The sequence below is a fragment of the Plecotus auritus genome (genome assembly GCF_963455305.1).
Source record: "Plecotus auritus genome assembly, chromosome: 3".
Taxonomy (NCBI): Eukaryota; Metazoa; Chordata; class Mammalia; order Chiroptera; family Vespertilionidae; genus Plecotus; species Plecotus auritus.
Genome location: NC_137772.1, coordinates 181801077 through 181819244, shown reverse-complemented (window position 1 = coordinate 181819244; position 18168 = coordinate 181801077). Strand labels below are relative to the sequence as shown.

The following is an 18168-nucleotide window of genomic DNA, read 5'->3' as shown; positions in this document are numbered from 1 at the left end:
CTGAAGTCAATAAAGTATATATACTTAAGGTATTTAACTTGATGGCTTAATATATGTATAAATTGTGAAATGATTACCATAGTCAAGCTAATTAATAAATCCAACACTTCACATAGTTACATTATTATTTTATTTATTTATTTGTTTGTTTGTTTGTTTGGTATAGTAATAGAGGGATTCGCTCAGCTAGGAAGCTTTAACAACACCCAATCTAAAAAAAAAAAAAATTTTTTTTAAAAAAGACTATCAGTATATAGTATCAGGAATGACTAGAATGTACTTTAGCTTAAAGAAAAGAAATAAAAACTTAAACTGAATCAAGTTCTATTTGTGTGTTATTGGTGTTATCAGAGGCCTTTAGGTCAGCAGTGAGCCAAGAATAAGACTTCATCATAATGTTTCTCCTACTGTCCTGGGGAAAGGAGTATTATGTTCCAGATGACGTCAGATATTTTCCTCTACTGGCTATTCATATACCAGGGAAGTTTGGTGAAGATTTTTGTGAAGGTCATCCAACCTGTTTTCCTTGCACTAACTCCATGCTTATGTAGCAGCTTTTCTATTCTGACATTTTATTTCTTGCCTGAATTTGCCTTTTAGAAGGTAATGCACAGTGACAATCTACATATTACAACTACATATCAGTTTCTATTGCAGAATGTTTTTTTAATGATTAATAAAATCACACTCTGGTTTATACCTAAAGCTTTTGAAAGTTTAGCATGAATTAAATCTTTAGAGACTGATCATTTCAGGATGCAATGCTGAAATCCAAGCCCTAGACTGGGACCCTTTCTCCTGCTATAGCCATTCTACTAGTAAGAGCTAAATGGTATCTCCACCTCTTTTAAGAATTAAAAATTAGCCGAAACCGGTTTGGCTCGGTGGATAGAGCGTCGACCTGTGGACTGAAGGTCCCAGGTTCAATTCCGGTCAAGGGCATGTACCTTGGTTGCGGGCACATCCCCAGTGTGGGGTGTGCAGGAGGCAGCTGATCGATGTTTCTCTCTCTTCAATGTTTCTAACTCTCTATCCCTCTCTCTTCCTCTCTGTAAAAAAATCAATAAAATATATTTTAAAAAAAAATTAAAAATTAACTAATGCTATGGTGGTAATCATTTTACAATATATGTATATCAAATCAACACATTGTACACCTTAAACTGTTCTACCCCTTAAACTTACACAATTTTTAAAAAATATATTTTATTGATTTTTTACAGAGAGGAAGGGAGAGGGATAGAGAGAAACATCGATGAGAGAGAAACATCGATCAGCTGCCTCCTGCACACTCCCTACGGGGTTATGTGCCCGCAACCAAGGTACATGCCCTTGACCGGAATCGAACCTGGGACCCTTGAGTCTGCAGGCCGATGCTCTATCCACTGAGCCAAACCGGTTAGGGCTTTATGCAATCTTTTATGTCAATTATATCTCAGTAAAACTTGGGGTGGGGAATTAAAAATTTAAACAGGGTCTACATCCTTAGCACCTCAGAACATTTATAAAATGTCTCAAAAATGAAACAACTTTTATTATAAAGAGATACATATCCCCATCATATATTTTAGAAGAAGAGTAGCATCCATCTTTATAGTGATAACAGAGTTTGACTATCTATCTTAAGTTAGTGAGTGTCCTTAAAAATTTTGAAATGCTGACCAGTATGTTTAAAAAAACACACAAAGCCCTGACCGGTTTGGCTCAGAGGGTAGAGCGTCGGCCTGCAGACTGAAAGGTCCCAGGTTTGATTCCAGTCAAGGGCATGTACCTTGGTTGCGGGCACATCCCCAGTGGGGGGTGTGCAGGAGGCAGCTGGTCGATGTTTCTCTCTCATCGATGTTTCTGACTCTCTATCCCTCTCTCTTCTTCTCTGTAAAAAATCAATAAAATATATTTAAAAACACACACACACACACACACAAAACTCAGTATCACTTCCATTAGTGGCATTCTTTGGTGAAATATTCTTTTTTTTTTTTAAATATATTTTATTGATTTTTTACAGAGAGGAAGGAAGAGGGATAGAGAGTTAGAAACATCGATGAGAGAGAAACATCGATCAGCTGCCTCTTGCACACCCCCTACTGGGGATGTGCCCGCAACCAAGTTACGTGCCCTTGACCGGAATCGAACCTGGGACCTTTCAGTCCACAGGCTGATGCTCTATCCACTGAGCCAAACCGGTTTTGGCTGGTGAAATATTCTTAAATCAATTCATAAGTTAGCGGAGGGAACATGTGATAATTTACTCTGTTAAACATATTAGGAAGCCTTGCCACACAACATTCTTTTTTTGGCCAAGAAAAATCAATAATATCTGCCTTTAAATATTTAGACCTCGCAAATGTCAAAGGAGCTCTGAAAACTCGCCTTTCCATAAAAACAATGAAAAAGCTGGCAAAAATGGTCAGAATTGACTTTTTCAGAACTGGAAAGTAACCAAAGACTTGCAGCAAACAAGAAAACCAGCTGAATCTCAGTAAGAGCAAGCTTTGTGGCATATTAACTTATCCTAGTCTCTCATTCCTTGCTCAATGGTAGCCTTGAAAAATAACAGCCCACATTCTTAGTACCAGAGGGAGAACAGAGCTGGAGCTTTTTCAAAGCCTTATTCTGAAAGAAATGTAATTATTTGATCTGTCTGGCAGTTCCCTGGAAGACCCCATTCAAGGGCTTCTCTTTATTTGACCTAAATCTCACCTAGCACTAACAGCCTCACTCTGGAGTCATTTGTCAAAAACATTTACTGGCAAATATTGTAATCACAGCTATCTGAGGTAATAACAGTTGGGACAAACAATAGGCTACCCAAAAAGCTTAAAAGAAAAAGCTGAGGAGCAAGATATCCATTATAGCTTTGAAAATCCCCCCCCCAACATATTCCTGGTAACCTACAAAGCCATGTACGTGTATGTAAGGCCATGCACATGCTCAACATAAAAAGGACCTGAGAAGGCTCTAAGCTTTACCTCTGGTTGACCTTCAGGCTCCATACAAGCAAGAAGTAAAGACTAAGGCAGAGTCAAAACTGCAGTGGAAGGTGTCTTGACATGTATACAGAGCCCCTTGCAAATACTGGGAGATTTATTGGTTATAGATGTTTAAGGAAGTTTGTCTAAATTCATTAGCTGATGATGAATCTGAGTAGAGATTTCAGTGGCCACACAACATAAAGAAAACAGACTTTACAGAATTAGTTTACTTAAGTCACCAAAAAACAAACAAACAAACAAAAAACAGCAAGTAAAACAATTAGCAACCACAGCAAACATTGGGGAGGGGACAGAGTCTGATTTCCAGAATTGCCACATTATATTTTTTAAATGCTCACTTTTCAACAAAAATGATGTATGAAGAGACAACCAAGTATGGCCCATACATACCCAGGGGGAAAAAATCAATATAAACAGTACCTGAGGAAGCCCAGATGTTATACTTACTAGACCAAGACTTTAAATTGGCTATTTTGAATATGTTCAAAGAGCTAAAGGGAATCATATCTAAAGAACTAAAGGAAAGTATGAGAACAATGCCTTACCAAATAGAGAACATAAATAAAGAGCAGACCAAGGGAGGAGAGTGCCATGGGCTAAGACATGCAGAGGCTAGTGGGCAACAGTAAGGAGATTTTATTCTCTATGTCACCATAAATCATAACCACTATATACCAGTATACACTGAGTGGCCAGATTATTATGATCTCTGAATGCATAATAATCTGGCCACTCAGTGTATATATATATTAGAGGCCTGGTACATGAATTTGTGCATGGGTAGGGTCCGGCCAGCCTGGCCATGGGGAGGGGACATGGGCGGTTGGCCAGCCTGCCTGCTGGTCGAACTCCTGGTTGAGGGGACAATTTGCATATTAGCCTTTTATTATATAGGATATACACTGAGTGGCCAGATTATTATGTGTTCAGAGATCATAATAATCTGGCCACTCAGTGTATAATATTCATGAAGTTTGTTGACTGGATGGGAGAAAAATATTTTATTCAATTTACATCATTTAATGCAAACTGTACCCAATTGTGTCTACACATGAATTATGTGGAACTGATTCCTGGGTCTACCTAGTGTCTCAAAATCTCTGGATATGAAGCCCTAGAATCAGTACTTTTTATAATGTACTAGAGGACCGGTGCATGACATTCATGCACTGTGGGGGGGTCCCTCAGCCCAGTCTGTGCCCTCTCGCAGTCTGGGACTCCTTGGGGGATGTCTGACTGCCGGCTTAGGCCCCATCCCCCCTGGGGACCCCAGCAAACCACAGCAGGGGGGATGGGGCCTAAGCCGGCAGTCAGACATCCCTCTCACAGAACAGGGCTCTCGCAGTTCGAGACCCCTCGCTCCTTACTGCCTACCTACAGCAGAGGTGGGAGGCTCCCGCCGCACTGCTGCACTGGCCAGCCATGAGCCCAGCTTCTGGCTGAGTGGCACTCCCCCTGTGGGAGCACCCTGACCACCAGGGGGCAACTCCTGTGATGAGTGTCTACCCCCTGGTAGTCAGTGCGGGTCATAGCGACGGGTTATTCCGCCATTTGGTCGATTTGCATATTGAGTTTTATTATATAGGATAGCTGTACAGTATTTGCAAAAAAAAGGGAGGCTACACTCAATTACAATGTTAGTTCCGAGTGGAAATCCCTTAACTTTTATGAAGTTTTTAGTATATCAGCCCTTTTAAGGACAATTCTCCATCTTTTGTAAAACCGCTACCAAATACATTCTTTTTGTAAGATAACCCTAATAAGAATGAATTTAATACTGAATTACAAACAGTGTGTATTCAATATTTGAATAGGCTAGTTCCTTAAGAGCTTATCAAGTATGTTGCTCCCCTATTGTACTGGGTGCTTCTATCACAATGGGAACTGTGTAACTCAGGGCATTTCCACTATTGCTGCAGCAGTGGAAAGTTCTCATCTAAATGAAGCACTATTGATTCAACTTGTCTAGGTTTCCAACTACTTAAAGTCCTTTTTGGTTTAGACAGGTTAATTAACAAATGAATAAATGAATGGGATTTCAAACCTATCACCAAGCATAGCATTATGTAGAATTGTCCACACATTTAAAAAAAGGTTAGACTAGAAAACAAACTTAGTACACAATTTAAAGAGAAAAATTTTTTATTGCAATATAAAATGCACTTATAAAATGTCCACAGAAGACATAATTCTTCAATGCTATATAAATTTATTGGGAATACATTATTCACCTTCTATTGTTATGATGACACCACCTAAAATATACTGTAAACGATGAGTTACACTCTATAACAAATGCATCACTGATTTTTCAACAATCATTGGTTTAATAATAATTAGTTGTAAGACTCTATAATCACATCTATATTCTGGAATGTCCATTTACTTTCATGTAGTGTAGTGGAATTTAGAGTATAATTGCACATGGATAGTACAGAAAAACATTCACTGCTAAAATATTTTATGACAGGTTAACAATCTTCCTGACTAAAAACAACAGCTTCAGGATTCTCAATGCAGGAATTTGTGTGTATGTTGTGTCTAAGTGTGCACCCATGAAACAACTTAAAATATATCTTTAGTAAACAAGTGCAACATTACTGTTATTTTGCATAAACATAATAGTCTGATTAATTGTAAACAAACAAAAACCCACACAAATACTTATTTAATTCTAGGAAAAAAATCTGTCAACCTATAATTATTCTAATATGCTTTACTTGAACACACAACGAATTTCTGAAAGGTGCATATATTACCTTAGGTCAGTGGTCGGCAAACTGCAGCTCGCAAGCCGTGGTTTGCCACTCTGTTGACTGAGTTTGCCGACCACTGACTTAGACTCTCGATTCCAATAATTACAGGCTGTTGTTCCTTGTGATTAAGCCCCTATCCCAGTGGTCGGCAAACTCATTAGTCAACAGAGCGGCAAACCGTGGCTCATGAGCCGCATGTGGCTCGCGAGCTACAGTTTGCCGACCACTGCCTTACATAATAATGTGTAAAAATGAGTGTTTTGTATTTTATACTATGAAATGTGCATTTCTGATATTGTTTTATGCAGCATAAAGTTTAGATCAAAAAATTCTAAATTCTGGATCCCCACAGTTCATTTAGAAAACACCTCCAAGTTATGGCTCTCGCAGCAGGTTTAATAGATTAAACATGATGAAGTGTTCTAGCTCCCTCTATTTCAAGTATCAAAGAAAAAATGAGGCTCAAAATCTCTGTAGTTTGTAGATAAAAATGCAAAGCTCTGGAAAACAGTTAAATGTGTCTTGAAATAAGATGTAAATCGAAACAAGATTCTTTAGTGTTCATCTGTGTTAGGCCAAGTACTGGGACTTTAAAACAGTTTGGTTAAATCTGAATATTTGCTCAAAAGTGATAGAGAACACAATTTGCCTATAATATATGGTTTTGTAGAGAAATCAATCTTGATGTTTTCAATATTACTGACTTTAAATATTTGCTTTGGAATTATATTAATAATATGATATTACATTCAATTGAACGTAAGTATTTGGCTTCACACTACTTACAATGAAATGACTTACTTTTGAAATAGAAATTTTTTAAAGCATTAGAAAGAGAATTTACTAAAGCTGTATAAACATGTCTTTCAATGACATGAGAAATCCTGCAGTACAGAAAATATCTTGTACCCTTAAGGTTTCAGAGTGAGCTGATCTTCTGAAATTTTAATGCCATTTAAAAAACCAAAAAGTGAAATAGACTGCTGCAAGAAAGCACTGTTTCTAAAAGTTGCAAACATGATCCCACTCTGAGAGTTAGCCTGCTCCTCAAAGTAAGCAACGTTCCACCTCTTCTTAGGCACACTAATTTTCAGCTTAGAAAATAATCTAACCTGGTTCTTTTTTTTTCTTTATTGATTAAGGTATTACATAATCCTTAAGTAGTATGAATATTTTAAGGCCTTTCTCCCTTAAAGAAAAAATTTTATGTCTCACTAAATAGTAATAAGAAGTACATCTTACTTTCAGACATTAGACTTTCTGGTATTGGCCCAACTGTATAAAACTTGAAGGATTCTGTGAAAGTGTGGAATCATCACTCTGAAAACTGTGACAAAATTAAACATCACTATATTGAACCCTTTTCTAGCTTTAACTCAAAAATAGAAATCATGAGACTTCTATAACATTAATTTTAAAAACACACAGAAGTGAAAAGTGCTATTTTTCAAAAAGTTCAAATTTTTTCTCTACTACATATCAACATGGAATGATTTTAGTTCTCCTGTACTAAAAGTTGGACTTTTAAAAAACTAGTATTGTAACACTTAATATAATGATATTAATCAGTAGTGGCTTCAGTTTCAGCTGGACCCCTAATTAGTCTTCGAATTCCCCTTTTTCCTGCAGGACCTTTAGGTTTTGCAAAACTTTGCTTATGTGCATGCTGCTTGGGGTGTACTTCTTCATAAAGGAAGTCCGCAGTTAGCTCATCCCCATTGTCTATCTCAATCTATAAGAGACGAAATTAGTAAAGAGTAATGCAAAATGAAAAGTACACCATGCAAGCAAAACCTTAATGAGCACTTGAAATGTGGCTAGTGTTATTCAGAAACTAAATTTTAAATTTTATTTAATTTTAATTTATATTAAAATTTAAGTAGCCTCATATAGTTTGTGGCTACATATTAGAGTATAGATCTATAGGGAGACGGATCATAATAGGAGTGGAGGAGATCTTAAGGATTTATGATGAGAACAAGAAAAAGCTTTTATTTATAAATCACAATACATCATAAACTACATGAAAAGGCAATACAAATCTAGCAAAAACTGAAAAACTTTTAAATAGGTAGGCATTAGATAACTATTGGTAAGATAAATTAGATAAAATAAATTACATAAATAAGTAGGTAGGTAATTACCTTTCTAATGACATCCATTTGTAGTTGTCTTTCTACAATTTCTAGCAGAGGACTCTTGCAGCTAGAATACAGCATCCGTTCTCTTATACTGCATGTGTATCCAGGCATTGAATAAATAAAAACTGTTAAAAAATAACAATAAATACAATTAGCAGCATATCAATTAAAGCAAATACTAAACCTCATAAAACTATAAACAAGCCTTCTGGGCAAGAAATAAGTAACATGTTACAAACAATGTGTCACATACCTATGGATTCCAAATAGTCTCCTTCATGGGAATGTTTATACAGAAAGAAATGGTAACGTGCTGAATCCTTGGGAATCCTCTTTGGCAAATCTTTTAGTTCTGTATTTGTTGTGTTGGCCAAAATTATAATTTCATTTTTTATGTCTATTTCCTGTCAATAAAAAACAAAGTATACTCATTAAAACAGATACAAAGGTATTTAAAAATGATAATTAAAATACTAGGAGACGCCCTGACTGGTTTGGCTCAGTGGATAGAGCGTTGGCCTGCGGACTGAAAGGTCCCAGGTTCGATTCCGGTCAAGGGCATGTACCTTGGTTGCGGGCACATCCCCAGTGGGAGGTGTGCAGGAGGCAGCTGATCGATGTTTCTCTCTCATCGATATTTCTAACTCTCTATCCCTCTCCCTTCCTCTCTGTATAAAATCAATAAAATATATTTTTAAAAAATAAAATAAAATAAAATAAAATACTAGGAGACAAGGGGAAACATACATGTTTGACTTTTTCACATGAATGTATTATATATTGCTTTTATAGTTGAAAAATATGGGTAAGAATAATCAGGAAGCAAATAAAACAGTTTGAAAATCCATTAAAAATAGACCTTATCTAAGCCATAAGCTATCAAAAAGAGTAGTCATTTCATAATAATCATTATATGTCTTACCAATTGCACATAGTTGAGCTGTCTGTTACTCAATTTTTCCAAAGCTTGAAAAGCTTCTCGAGAAATAGGAAATGCCACGCCTTGCAGTGTTTGATGCTTAGTGTCCACACTCACGTCAGTTTGTACCTAAGTATGACAGATTTAATGTACGGATAAATTTTCAGCATTTAGCAGTGTCATATGGCAGATATAACAAAACCCAACTTCTATAAAGTGTCATTCCACCCTTGCCCATTTCAATGTAATTAAAATGAACACTTAAAACACTACAAACTTAAAAAGCAAGTAATTTTTCACATTTGTTAATGTCCTGCTAGCACTTTGTCAACATGCACAGTGCATGACATATCTTTATGAAAATGTGGGGAGTGAATGTAAGTGTTAATGGGGTTTTAGGGGTTTTTATTTATGTTTGGCACAACTGCAGTGAGCTACATAAGCTCTCTGAAGTGTCTTCATATTACACCTTTAATTATCAAATTTTACTTGATAAGATTTATGGACAGTAATATATATATAAAATATGTATAGAGCTTTATTTTGTTCTGCTAGACATAAAATGTAACACAAATACCATGCACTGAATTCAAAGGAGTACACACAGTATACAAAGACACACACACACAGCTCAACAAAGTATACTACTGCAGAAGTTCCAGACTCAGAGCTTTCATTACTAAGAACATGGGTGTACATGTACTGGAAGAAGAGTACTTCAAGAAAGCTTTCAATGCATGTTTAAGACTTTTATACTCAATAAATGATAGCTTATATAGGGTCTCATTTGCAGTGTTGCAACAAAAAATCAAATAGAAGTTTTACTTTAAAAAAAATGAATGGAGATTCTACAGCATAAATGATATTGGATAATGAAAACATTATAGAACATGTGCAAATGCATACCCCAATATGATCCTCTGGGTTCTGATTGCAAGGAATAAAACAAACTATCAAACTTGTAAAAAAAAAATCACATAAAGTACCTACTCAAATTACCTGAGTTAATATAAAAATAGATCCTTGCTATCAGGTTACTTTAAAGAATATTCAATCTCTTTCCAGACTTATTCCTATTAGTCTGTTAGTCAGACTAATGAATAGTAGTTTCTGCTACTTGTTTTTTTTTTTTTTTTACTTGTTCTTTTCTATAAATTCCAGTAGAAATACAGTAGCTTTTCTAACTTGTAATTAGAATGGATGCAGTAAATACATTAAAAAATGATAAACTATAATATGGAATTTATTAACTCAAATATGCTAAATAAGTATATACATATAACACCATCCAAGTAGCGTTCACAGAAGTTAGTTTATAGAGCTTCTAGAACTCCTTAACATCCTATAGCATGTATATTTTATTCTCTTTAGTCATCACTATTCTCTGACATAACATAAAAAAAAACCTGCTTTAGGGAAACTCAGTATATATATTATTCCTTGCACTAAATGGGTAACATACACTTTTTCCATTATTTAGTATCCAAAGTACAAAGTTAAAAACAGTTGTGCTTCCAATAGGAAGATTTACTATTCTGTCACATACAATATAAAGACAAAAGAAAGCTACTTATGAAATTGGCGTGAAGTTTAACATTCACTTTTAACCTTTTTCCTGAAAACACATTGAGCAGTCTTGTCTCTAAACTAAACAGAATAATGTAAGTCACCTAATCTATTTATTGTCTAGTTATCTCTACGTCTACTAATTAAAAATATATTTCCAAACACTTAAAAGCTTGCAACGGTTTCAAAATGGCAATTTACCTCATTAATTTTAATCTGTCGTAATTCTTCCTCAGCTGCAGTCAATGGGGCAGGAGAAGATTGTGACAGCAAGTATTTTTTATATCCATGTAATGATACATCTTCCTATAAGCAGAGAAATGCACTATTATTAGTTATTCTCTGGAAGTCAAACCTCAGTGAGGTTACTCAGAACCAATTGTCAATTTAACAGAAAAGAAAATGTTTTCATTGAAAATAAAACTATAAAGAATTTTACTATTTTTTAAATCCTCTATTCTATAGGTTTCAAACAATTATAAGGGGAGAATCTACTCTCCATTTCCTAAAGCTTTATAATTACCAAGTCTTTTTATGAGTGTGCTGGTGGTGATGGCCAGCCACATGATGAACCAGTCATGCTGTAAGTCTAAAGGACAATTCTCATTAACCTGCTGAGGAAGCCTGCCCTGTAATTATTTAACAATCAGCATATCCAGATTATGAATTCTTATTATAATGACATAATTTCTCTATAATCATTCATAGAGAATAAAAGTTCTTTATTTTCAAAGAAAAAAATATTCCAGAAGTCTACTCTTTATCAAAATTTTGTGGTTTGGAAGACCGAGGACAGAATTAAAAAACTAAGCCATTTTACAATTAATGACGAATAAGCAAAGTAATCCCATTTAATCTTGTATTCTGTATACCAGATTATATTACTTTCTGAACCATAAGGGACAAAGGTGTAGACAACAAAACCTTGTTCACACTGGGGTCGTGAGGGCTTGCCGGGGTGGGAATGGCTGGGGCGGGGGGGGGGGGGGGGGGGTTAATCGGGGGAAAAGGAGTCATATGTAAAACTGTAGACAAAAACAATAAAACAAACCCTGTTCAAAAAATACATTTCAATTTCCTTTTAAAACAAAGTAAATTCCTAATCATAATTTAACTAATTAAAATACATTAATCAATCAACTAATTATTCCAATTAACTATCAAATCAATTTACCTGCCTCAATGTTCTGATTTAAATAAAATAGTTACTGCTTCCACAACTTGGGTATAAATGTCCATAATATCTAAAAAATATTTTATCAAGTAGTCTAATTTTTCTGAGCCTATTTCACTATCATTAAAATGAAATGAACTAAATGAGGGGTTGAACTAGAGCAGTGGTCGGCAAACTCATTAGTCAACAGAGCGGCAAACTGTGGCTCGTGAGCCGCAGTTTGCCGACCACTGAACTAGAGCATCTCTGAGGTATATTCTAGTTTTTGAAGTCTAACAAAGTAGATTCCAACATATTTTTTAAAGGATAAGTATGTTTCAGTTAACTTAGCTATCATATGAAATATAACAGTATTTTCTCTCTTATTCTTATGTTGACAGATTCATCAATCCGAATTCATATCAATTACCCATTACTTAGGAATTCTTCCATCAGATATAATTATAAAGGTATAAGTTTTGTACCTTTACTGTCCCAAATACTTCATCTTTAATGTGGCCACCTCCAAACTCCTTTTTCAGAGTTGCTCTTGTTGCTGCATACAACATTTTTTGACGAACCTATTAAGATGTGAAAGTTTGCTTAGAAGTTTATAGATAAAAACTACTATTACAAAAGAAAGCACTTTCTAAATATATTAAAATCTTCAAGCACATTAAAAATAAACTGTAATAAAGCTGAAATCCACTGACTGTAATATGCTAAAGTATGTGTCTACAAATAAACATTGTAACACCAGTGTCTAAAACTATCAGGGCTATTAAGGTAGATTTTACTTTTCAAAAAGTGGGAAACAATCTAAGTTTTTATAAATTACTCATTTTTAGAAGTATAAAATGAGTTCAAGAAAAAAAAACCTACTTAAAACACTATTTTAAAATATGAGGAAGAAAAAATTGAAATGAAGTATCCTTGCTACTGACATATTACTAAAAGCAAATCTAGATTAGACATTACTAATTAAGATCAAATATTCATGACATATCTATGGTATATGTGGGGTATATAGGGGGTATATGGGATATACCTATGGTATATCCATAGGAGGGAAACATAAATGAAAAGAACTACAATATATACATAATTAAAGACTCTAATAACATCTACAGAAAACCAATAGAAATTGTCAACCAACAGAAATCATTTCATAATCCTGTATGGTCAAATCCAATATTTCTTTCAGATAGGATATATGAAATTAAAGAGGAGGATGACTTTTGAGAATGATATCTAGATAACTTTAAAAATTGTAGTTTTTCTACAAGAAACAAGAGAATTACTGTTTAAAACATTAGCACTAGTAGTATCCATATATTACTTTTGTCTTTTGTTTTACTTAGTCAATCTATTTAGTCAATTTTAACTTTACTAAAAAAAAAACAACAACAAAAAAATAACAACAACAAAAAAACACAACCTGTATCACTTGAATGGCAGCTGTTAAGAATATTTAATGTAATGTTCAATTAATTCTCAGAATTATTACAATTATTACTCTCAGACCAAAGTAGTTAGCTTTATTCTTTAGAGGTCCATAGTAATTTATAATTGCTACAGATTTTAAAGTTCAAATCAATAATAATTCTATTGATTACAAGGGCAAGACTTCTGAATCTAAGCACATTACTCCTAATTCCACATTACCAATCCAAGGATTTTCTCCATGGTCATTCTCTTCTATGGAAAATGATTGTTGCTTCTTAACTTTCTCTTAGCCTAGAAATATTCAGAAAAAGAATTCTAGCATTTGATGTTAAACAAGTTACAAAAAAGTTACTTACATGAGAATGATCTGGAGACCATGCAATGAATATCCATTCATATCCCTGGGCATTCTGAGAATCTAACCTGAACAATATATAGCACGGTTGCTTGTCCTCCAACAGGGGTAAAACAAAGGAATCATAATCCTTATCCCAGGAATCTGAAGGTTGACTACACGATCCAATCACAAGTTTCTCTATGAAGAATAATTTTTTAAAGATACATAAATGGTTTGAAAAACCAAATGATAGAGTAAGAGTAACAAAGAATAGAAGAATAAATTTAGTTATTTCCTGATTACTATTATTCACATCAAAAAGTTGAAAGGAAAATGGGTGCTACACAAAAAATAATTATGATATAAAGTAGTATTAAAAACGATACAAAAATGTGATGACTAGCATGGTTAAAATAATGTTACTTATTAAAAAACACAAGAAAGGAAAAGATTAAAAATGACCATAAATAGTTGAGCTAGAATGGTTGAAGAATGGGTGGTTATATTTCCTAAAATGCTTAATATATTAAAATATATTTAAATAAGTGTACTACCATTCAAAAGATAATTTCTGAAATTAACAATGAATTATACAGTAAGAAATATTAAATAAAACCAGGTTTAGTTCCTATCTGGCCATAATGCTACAAATTTAAAATTTGTCCACTTTAAGGCACTATTTGGCAGAATCACGTAAAAGTGTGAATGTACTGTGCATAGAGAATCTCTTGCACATATACGCAAAGGTGTTCACTGCAGCACTATATAACAGCAGAAACTGAAAATAGCTTAAATATTATCAATAAGAGAATGGACATACCAATGTGACATAGTCACATGATAAAGTTCTATTCATATTAGTAGCAGTTATTAAGAGAAGATGGAAGTATGTTATATTATTTATTCTTTGTAATTTCCTCATTTAAAAAATTTTCTCAAGACAGAAATAAAATAAAACCAGAAAATAATGATTTAGGAAACAGTGTCATTTTCCTTCTGTAGAGATATTAAAAAATATTTTATCAAGTAGTCTAATAAAGACTCTTTCATTCTCTTCTAAGTCAAACTTTACCATTTTACTTAGCCAGTTAAGAAGTGATGGCATTTAAAATTTTAGCTCAGCATTTCTAAAATATGCTGCTTTACAGTTTATTCCTGTTAGGTATGGTAATATATGTAGAACAACTGTATATTTTCAAACTATTCTGGCCTTTTTAATATGTAAGTAGAAAATTGAGAGCAAATATATTTACTTCCAATTTAAGAGAGGACAAGTTATTTTTCTAAAACAAAATATTTCAAGGTATTTAAGAGATGGAACTGGAGAGCACTATGCTAAGTGAAATAAGGCAGTCGGAGAAAGACAAGTATCACATGATCTCACTCATTTGTGGAATATAATGAACAACATAAACTGATGAACAAAAATAAATCCAGAGACATGGAAGCATCAAACAGACTGTCAAACCTCAGAAGGAAGGCAGGGGAGGGGGGGTAAGAGATCAACCAAAGGACTTGTATCCATGTATATAAGGATGACCAATGGACACAGACAACAGGGGAGTGGGGGCATGTGCTGGGGGGTGGGAGAGGTCAATGGGGGAAAAAGGAGACATATGAAATTAAGCTAATGCAATATTTTAATCTATTCATTTGTGATTAAGTAGTTATAAAATAAATTGTTCAAATTCAAATCTAGCAGAATTAAAATATTCTTCCACCCAACCAAATTTTCCCTGCTTACAGATTTTGAAAGAATCAATGTAAAGTCTGTTACATTCTCAGAACTTTTTCCCAAAAGAAGGGGAATCATTTCAGCATAGACTGCAGTCAAATGGAGAAAACAGGAGTTTGAAATCCTGTGTCTACTTCAAAACTAACTTTACTAAATAACTATTCACAAATAACTATTTTTTTTGGATAATCCCATTACTGATTTCCATTCCAGAGGTGGAAGCCCTGACATAAGAAATGGCTTGGCATGCAGAAAGTGAGACGAAAAGTAAAAGAGGAAGGTGTCACAACAAAAAACATCTTTCTCGCCCTGGCCTGTTTGGCTCTGGCCTGCGGACAGAAGAGTCCCAGGTTCGATACTGGTCAAAGGCACATGCTCAGGTAGTGAGCTCGATCCCCAATAGGGGGTGTGCAGGAGGCAGCCAATTGTTGATTCTCTCTCATCATTGATGTCTCTCTCTCTCTCCCATTCCTCTCTGAAACATCCTTTCTCTTTCACTGAAAATTAACTTCAGAATTCAGAAGGTAAGCAGAGGCCCATGGGACATGCCCAAAATGTACAGGATCCAAGTTAGCTAAAGGCAAGCTTTGAACTTGCTTCACATTTATAGTTCAAGACAATGACTTAGAAGTTTAAAATCTAGCACCCAGTAATCCAAGGACAAGCAATATATAAAAATGTTTTAACTAACCATTTTCAATAGATATTTTCAGAAGTCTGTATTTTCCATTTCTTGCTCTGGCAAATACATCTTTAACATCTTCACTTGCTGTGGAAAAGATAAAGAAATATAAACCTATTTTTATACTTATGTATTAATACTTTCTAATGCTATTTAAGTGAAGAAAAATGAATTATAATACAAAGCAATGTATCCTGAGTATGTACCATCCTCTTCTTATCAGTAATTTAAACACAGTGGACACTATACAGCTAAGAAATATAAATATATTTTAAAAGTATGTTAATTCTAACTTGTCTTAACTAGATAATTCCATAGCAGAATTAACACTGGGAGTGCTGGCCAGTGTGACTCGGTTGGTTGGAGCGTAGACCCGGAGGTGTCTCAGGGTTCCATTCTGGGTCAGGGCACATACCCAGGCTGCCGGTTTGTCCTGGTTGGGGTGCTTACAGGAGGCAAGCAATGTTCTCTCTCACATCAATGTTTCTTTCTCTCCCTTTCCCTTCCTCTCTCTAAAATCAATTAAAAAATAAAATAAAAAAGAAATAACACAGGCAGTGAATATGTTCGTCAAACCCAATAATGAACAAATTACAATTTTGAAAAATACCTTTATTGCTTCTTTGAAAAAAGTTGAAAACCTGCTTTCATTCTCTTCTACTCCAATTTCAAGCTTATGATAAACAAAAACACCTTTATCAATTTTCTACATTTTCTCATTAAAAATAACACTAAATATAAGATATCCTATCTCGATTAAAGAAAAAGTCACTAAAACCCATTCAAGCTTTTACTTCTGGTTAATTTTTCTAACTAGTATTCCACCAAATGCTGGAATAAGCTCACTGAGCAAATACATACTTAAAAATCTAACCCTTGTGTTCCCATTAAAGCTTCAATTTCGTTCTCGGGTTGCATGCTTGACAGCAAGAACCACTATTTAAAGGCAGTGCTTGCGAGAAGCCTCAAGCGTCAAAGTTCATAATTACATATTTAGATGTGAAAACTACCGCGGACAAATAAAACAACGCTTTCAGATTTGAAACTATTTTGTTTATGTTTGTGTGTGCAGGGCAGGTGCCGGGTACGGTCAAAGACCCTTAAGAACAAAACACAATGATATGTTCATCTAGGGAAAAGATTCGTTGTCTACTAAAAGGAAGAGCTTGTGTTTCTAACAGAACTCATTAAGCGATCTCGAGTAACCCCGGGATATATTATTTGACCGTGATGAGGTGAGCGCTTCCAGACTGCCCATTTTCCAACAAGGAATGGAGGTGAGCTATAATTGCACAGTCAACTGCCTGCACGGATAATTAAAGGCAGCCACGCACATCAGACTGCCCAGTTCCCTGGGGGAGTAACTAAGAAAAAGATCAAAACACCCCATACTCAGGATTTCAGAACATATTCCATGTTCCCATTTTGGAAGAAAATACGGAAGAGTTTGGAAACTCTTAGTGGAGATGAAAACCATTCCAGCATTTTTCTTTTTATAGTCAAAATCCTGTAACAATCTCCCTTGGACCGTAAAAATAAAAATTCTCCGTCTCTCGACAGCAAAAGGAGCCACCGTCGCCTCCACCTTTCCAGGTCTTCCCCACCTGATAAAAAGGGGGAAAGTTGGGCTACTGTCGGGGCGGTGGCAGGCACGCCCCCGCCCCCCGTGCCGCCTCGGAAACCGATTTCCTTAACTCCAGCGAATTTCGGGCTCGTCTGCTACGTGGCGGCGGCCGGGCCCGGGTTGGGAGGGACGCAGGCCGGGAGCGCCGGGATGCGAGAGCGCGGGGGGGACGCACAGGCCCGGCTCGCCCCGCCGGACAGGCTCCCCGCGCTCCCGGCCCGACGTCGCCCAGCCCGGCCCGCAACCTGCCCGGCTCGCCCGGAGCCTCCCGGGAGTCCCTTCCCCGCGGGCCGCACCGGGCGCCGTTACCTTGGATGCCGGTCTGGTGGGACATGGCGGCGGCCGCGGGCTCCCGGCTCCGGCGCTGAGTACAGCGAGCGGCCCCGGCCGGCGACTCCAGGAAGTGGAGACTCCGAGGCCGGCCCAACGCGTCATCAGCCTGCGCCCCGCGGCCGCCGCCCCGCCCCCGAGGCCGCCGGCGTCCTCGCGCGCCCCGGCTCCCCGCGCGCTCCCGCCGGCCGCCCGCGCTCGGTGGCGGGGCTGCATTCCCACGGCCCCGGCCCCGGCCGCACCACCGGGCCCTCGGCGCTGGCCGCCGTTTCTCCACTCCACCTTGCGAAACACCACTGAGCCAACAGGTGGCTGGGCTTCCAGCGACCCTGCCGTCACCGCCGTTCGCTGGTTCTGCAAAAGGATGCTCAAGAACAGCAATGACCGTTTCCCTGAACCTACATTTTCAGCTTTAAAAAGATGTGCACAATATTTACTCCTTCTGTAATCTATACAAATTAATGTGAAAGGTCACTGCCCACC

The 18168-nt window shown here is 36.4% G+C and overlaps 1 protein-coding gene across 2 annotated transcripts; it reads right to left on the bottom strand.

The window, feature by feature from the left end:
* Positions 1-5129: 5129 nt before the first annotated feature.
* Positions 5130-17785, bottom strand: TWF1 (twinfilin actin binding protein 1). Of its 2 annotated transcripts, XM_080661512.1 has the most exons (10): positions 17665-17785; positions 15741-15818; positions 13334-13512; positions 12017-12112; positions 10580-10684; positions 9719-9739; positions 8816-8941; positions 8147-8297; positions 7897-8018; positions 5130-7484 (listed from the first exon to the last, which is right to left on the bottom strand). In XM_080661512.1, the coding sequence occupies exons 1-10, from the start codon at positions 17687-17689 to the stop codon at positions 7314-7316; spliced, it is 1074 nt and encodes a 357-aa protein (XP_080517638.1). In that variant the 5' UTR covers positions 17690-17785; the 3' UTR covers positions 5130-7313. The 2 variants fall into 2 exon arrangements, with proteins under 2 accessions (XP_080517638.1, XP_080517639.1); XM_080661513.1 differs by lacking the exon at positions 9719-9739.
* Between the last annotated feature and the right edge of the window lie 383 nt (positions 17786-18168).

Bases quoted from the DNA above. Each gene is read 5' to 3' on its own strand.
- TWF1 (XM_080661512.1), bottom strand. From the start codon at position 17,689: ATGTCCCACCAGACCGGCATCCAAG. The intron at 13,513-15,740 runs GTTAGTTAAAAC...TATTCTTCATAG, and splicing joins GAAAATATCTATTGAAAATG to AGAAACTTGTGATTGGATCG. The intron at 8,019-8,146 runs GTATGTGACACA...ATTTTTTAACAG, and splicing joins AGACTATTTGGAATCCATAG to TTTTTATTTATTCAATGCCT.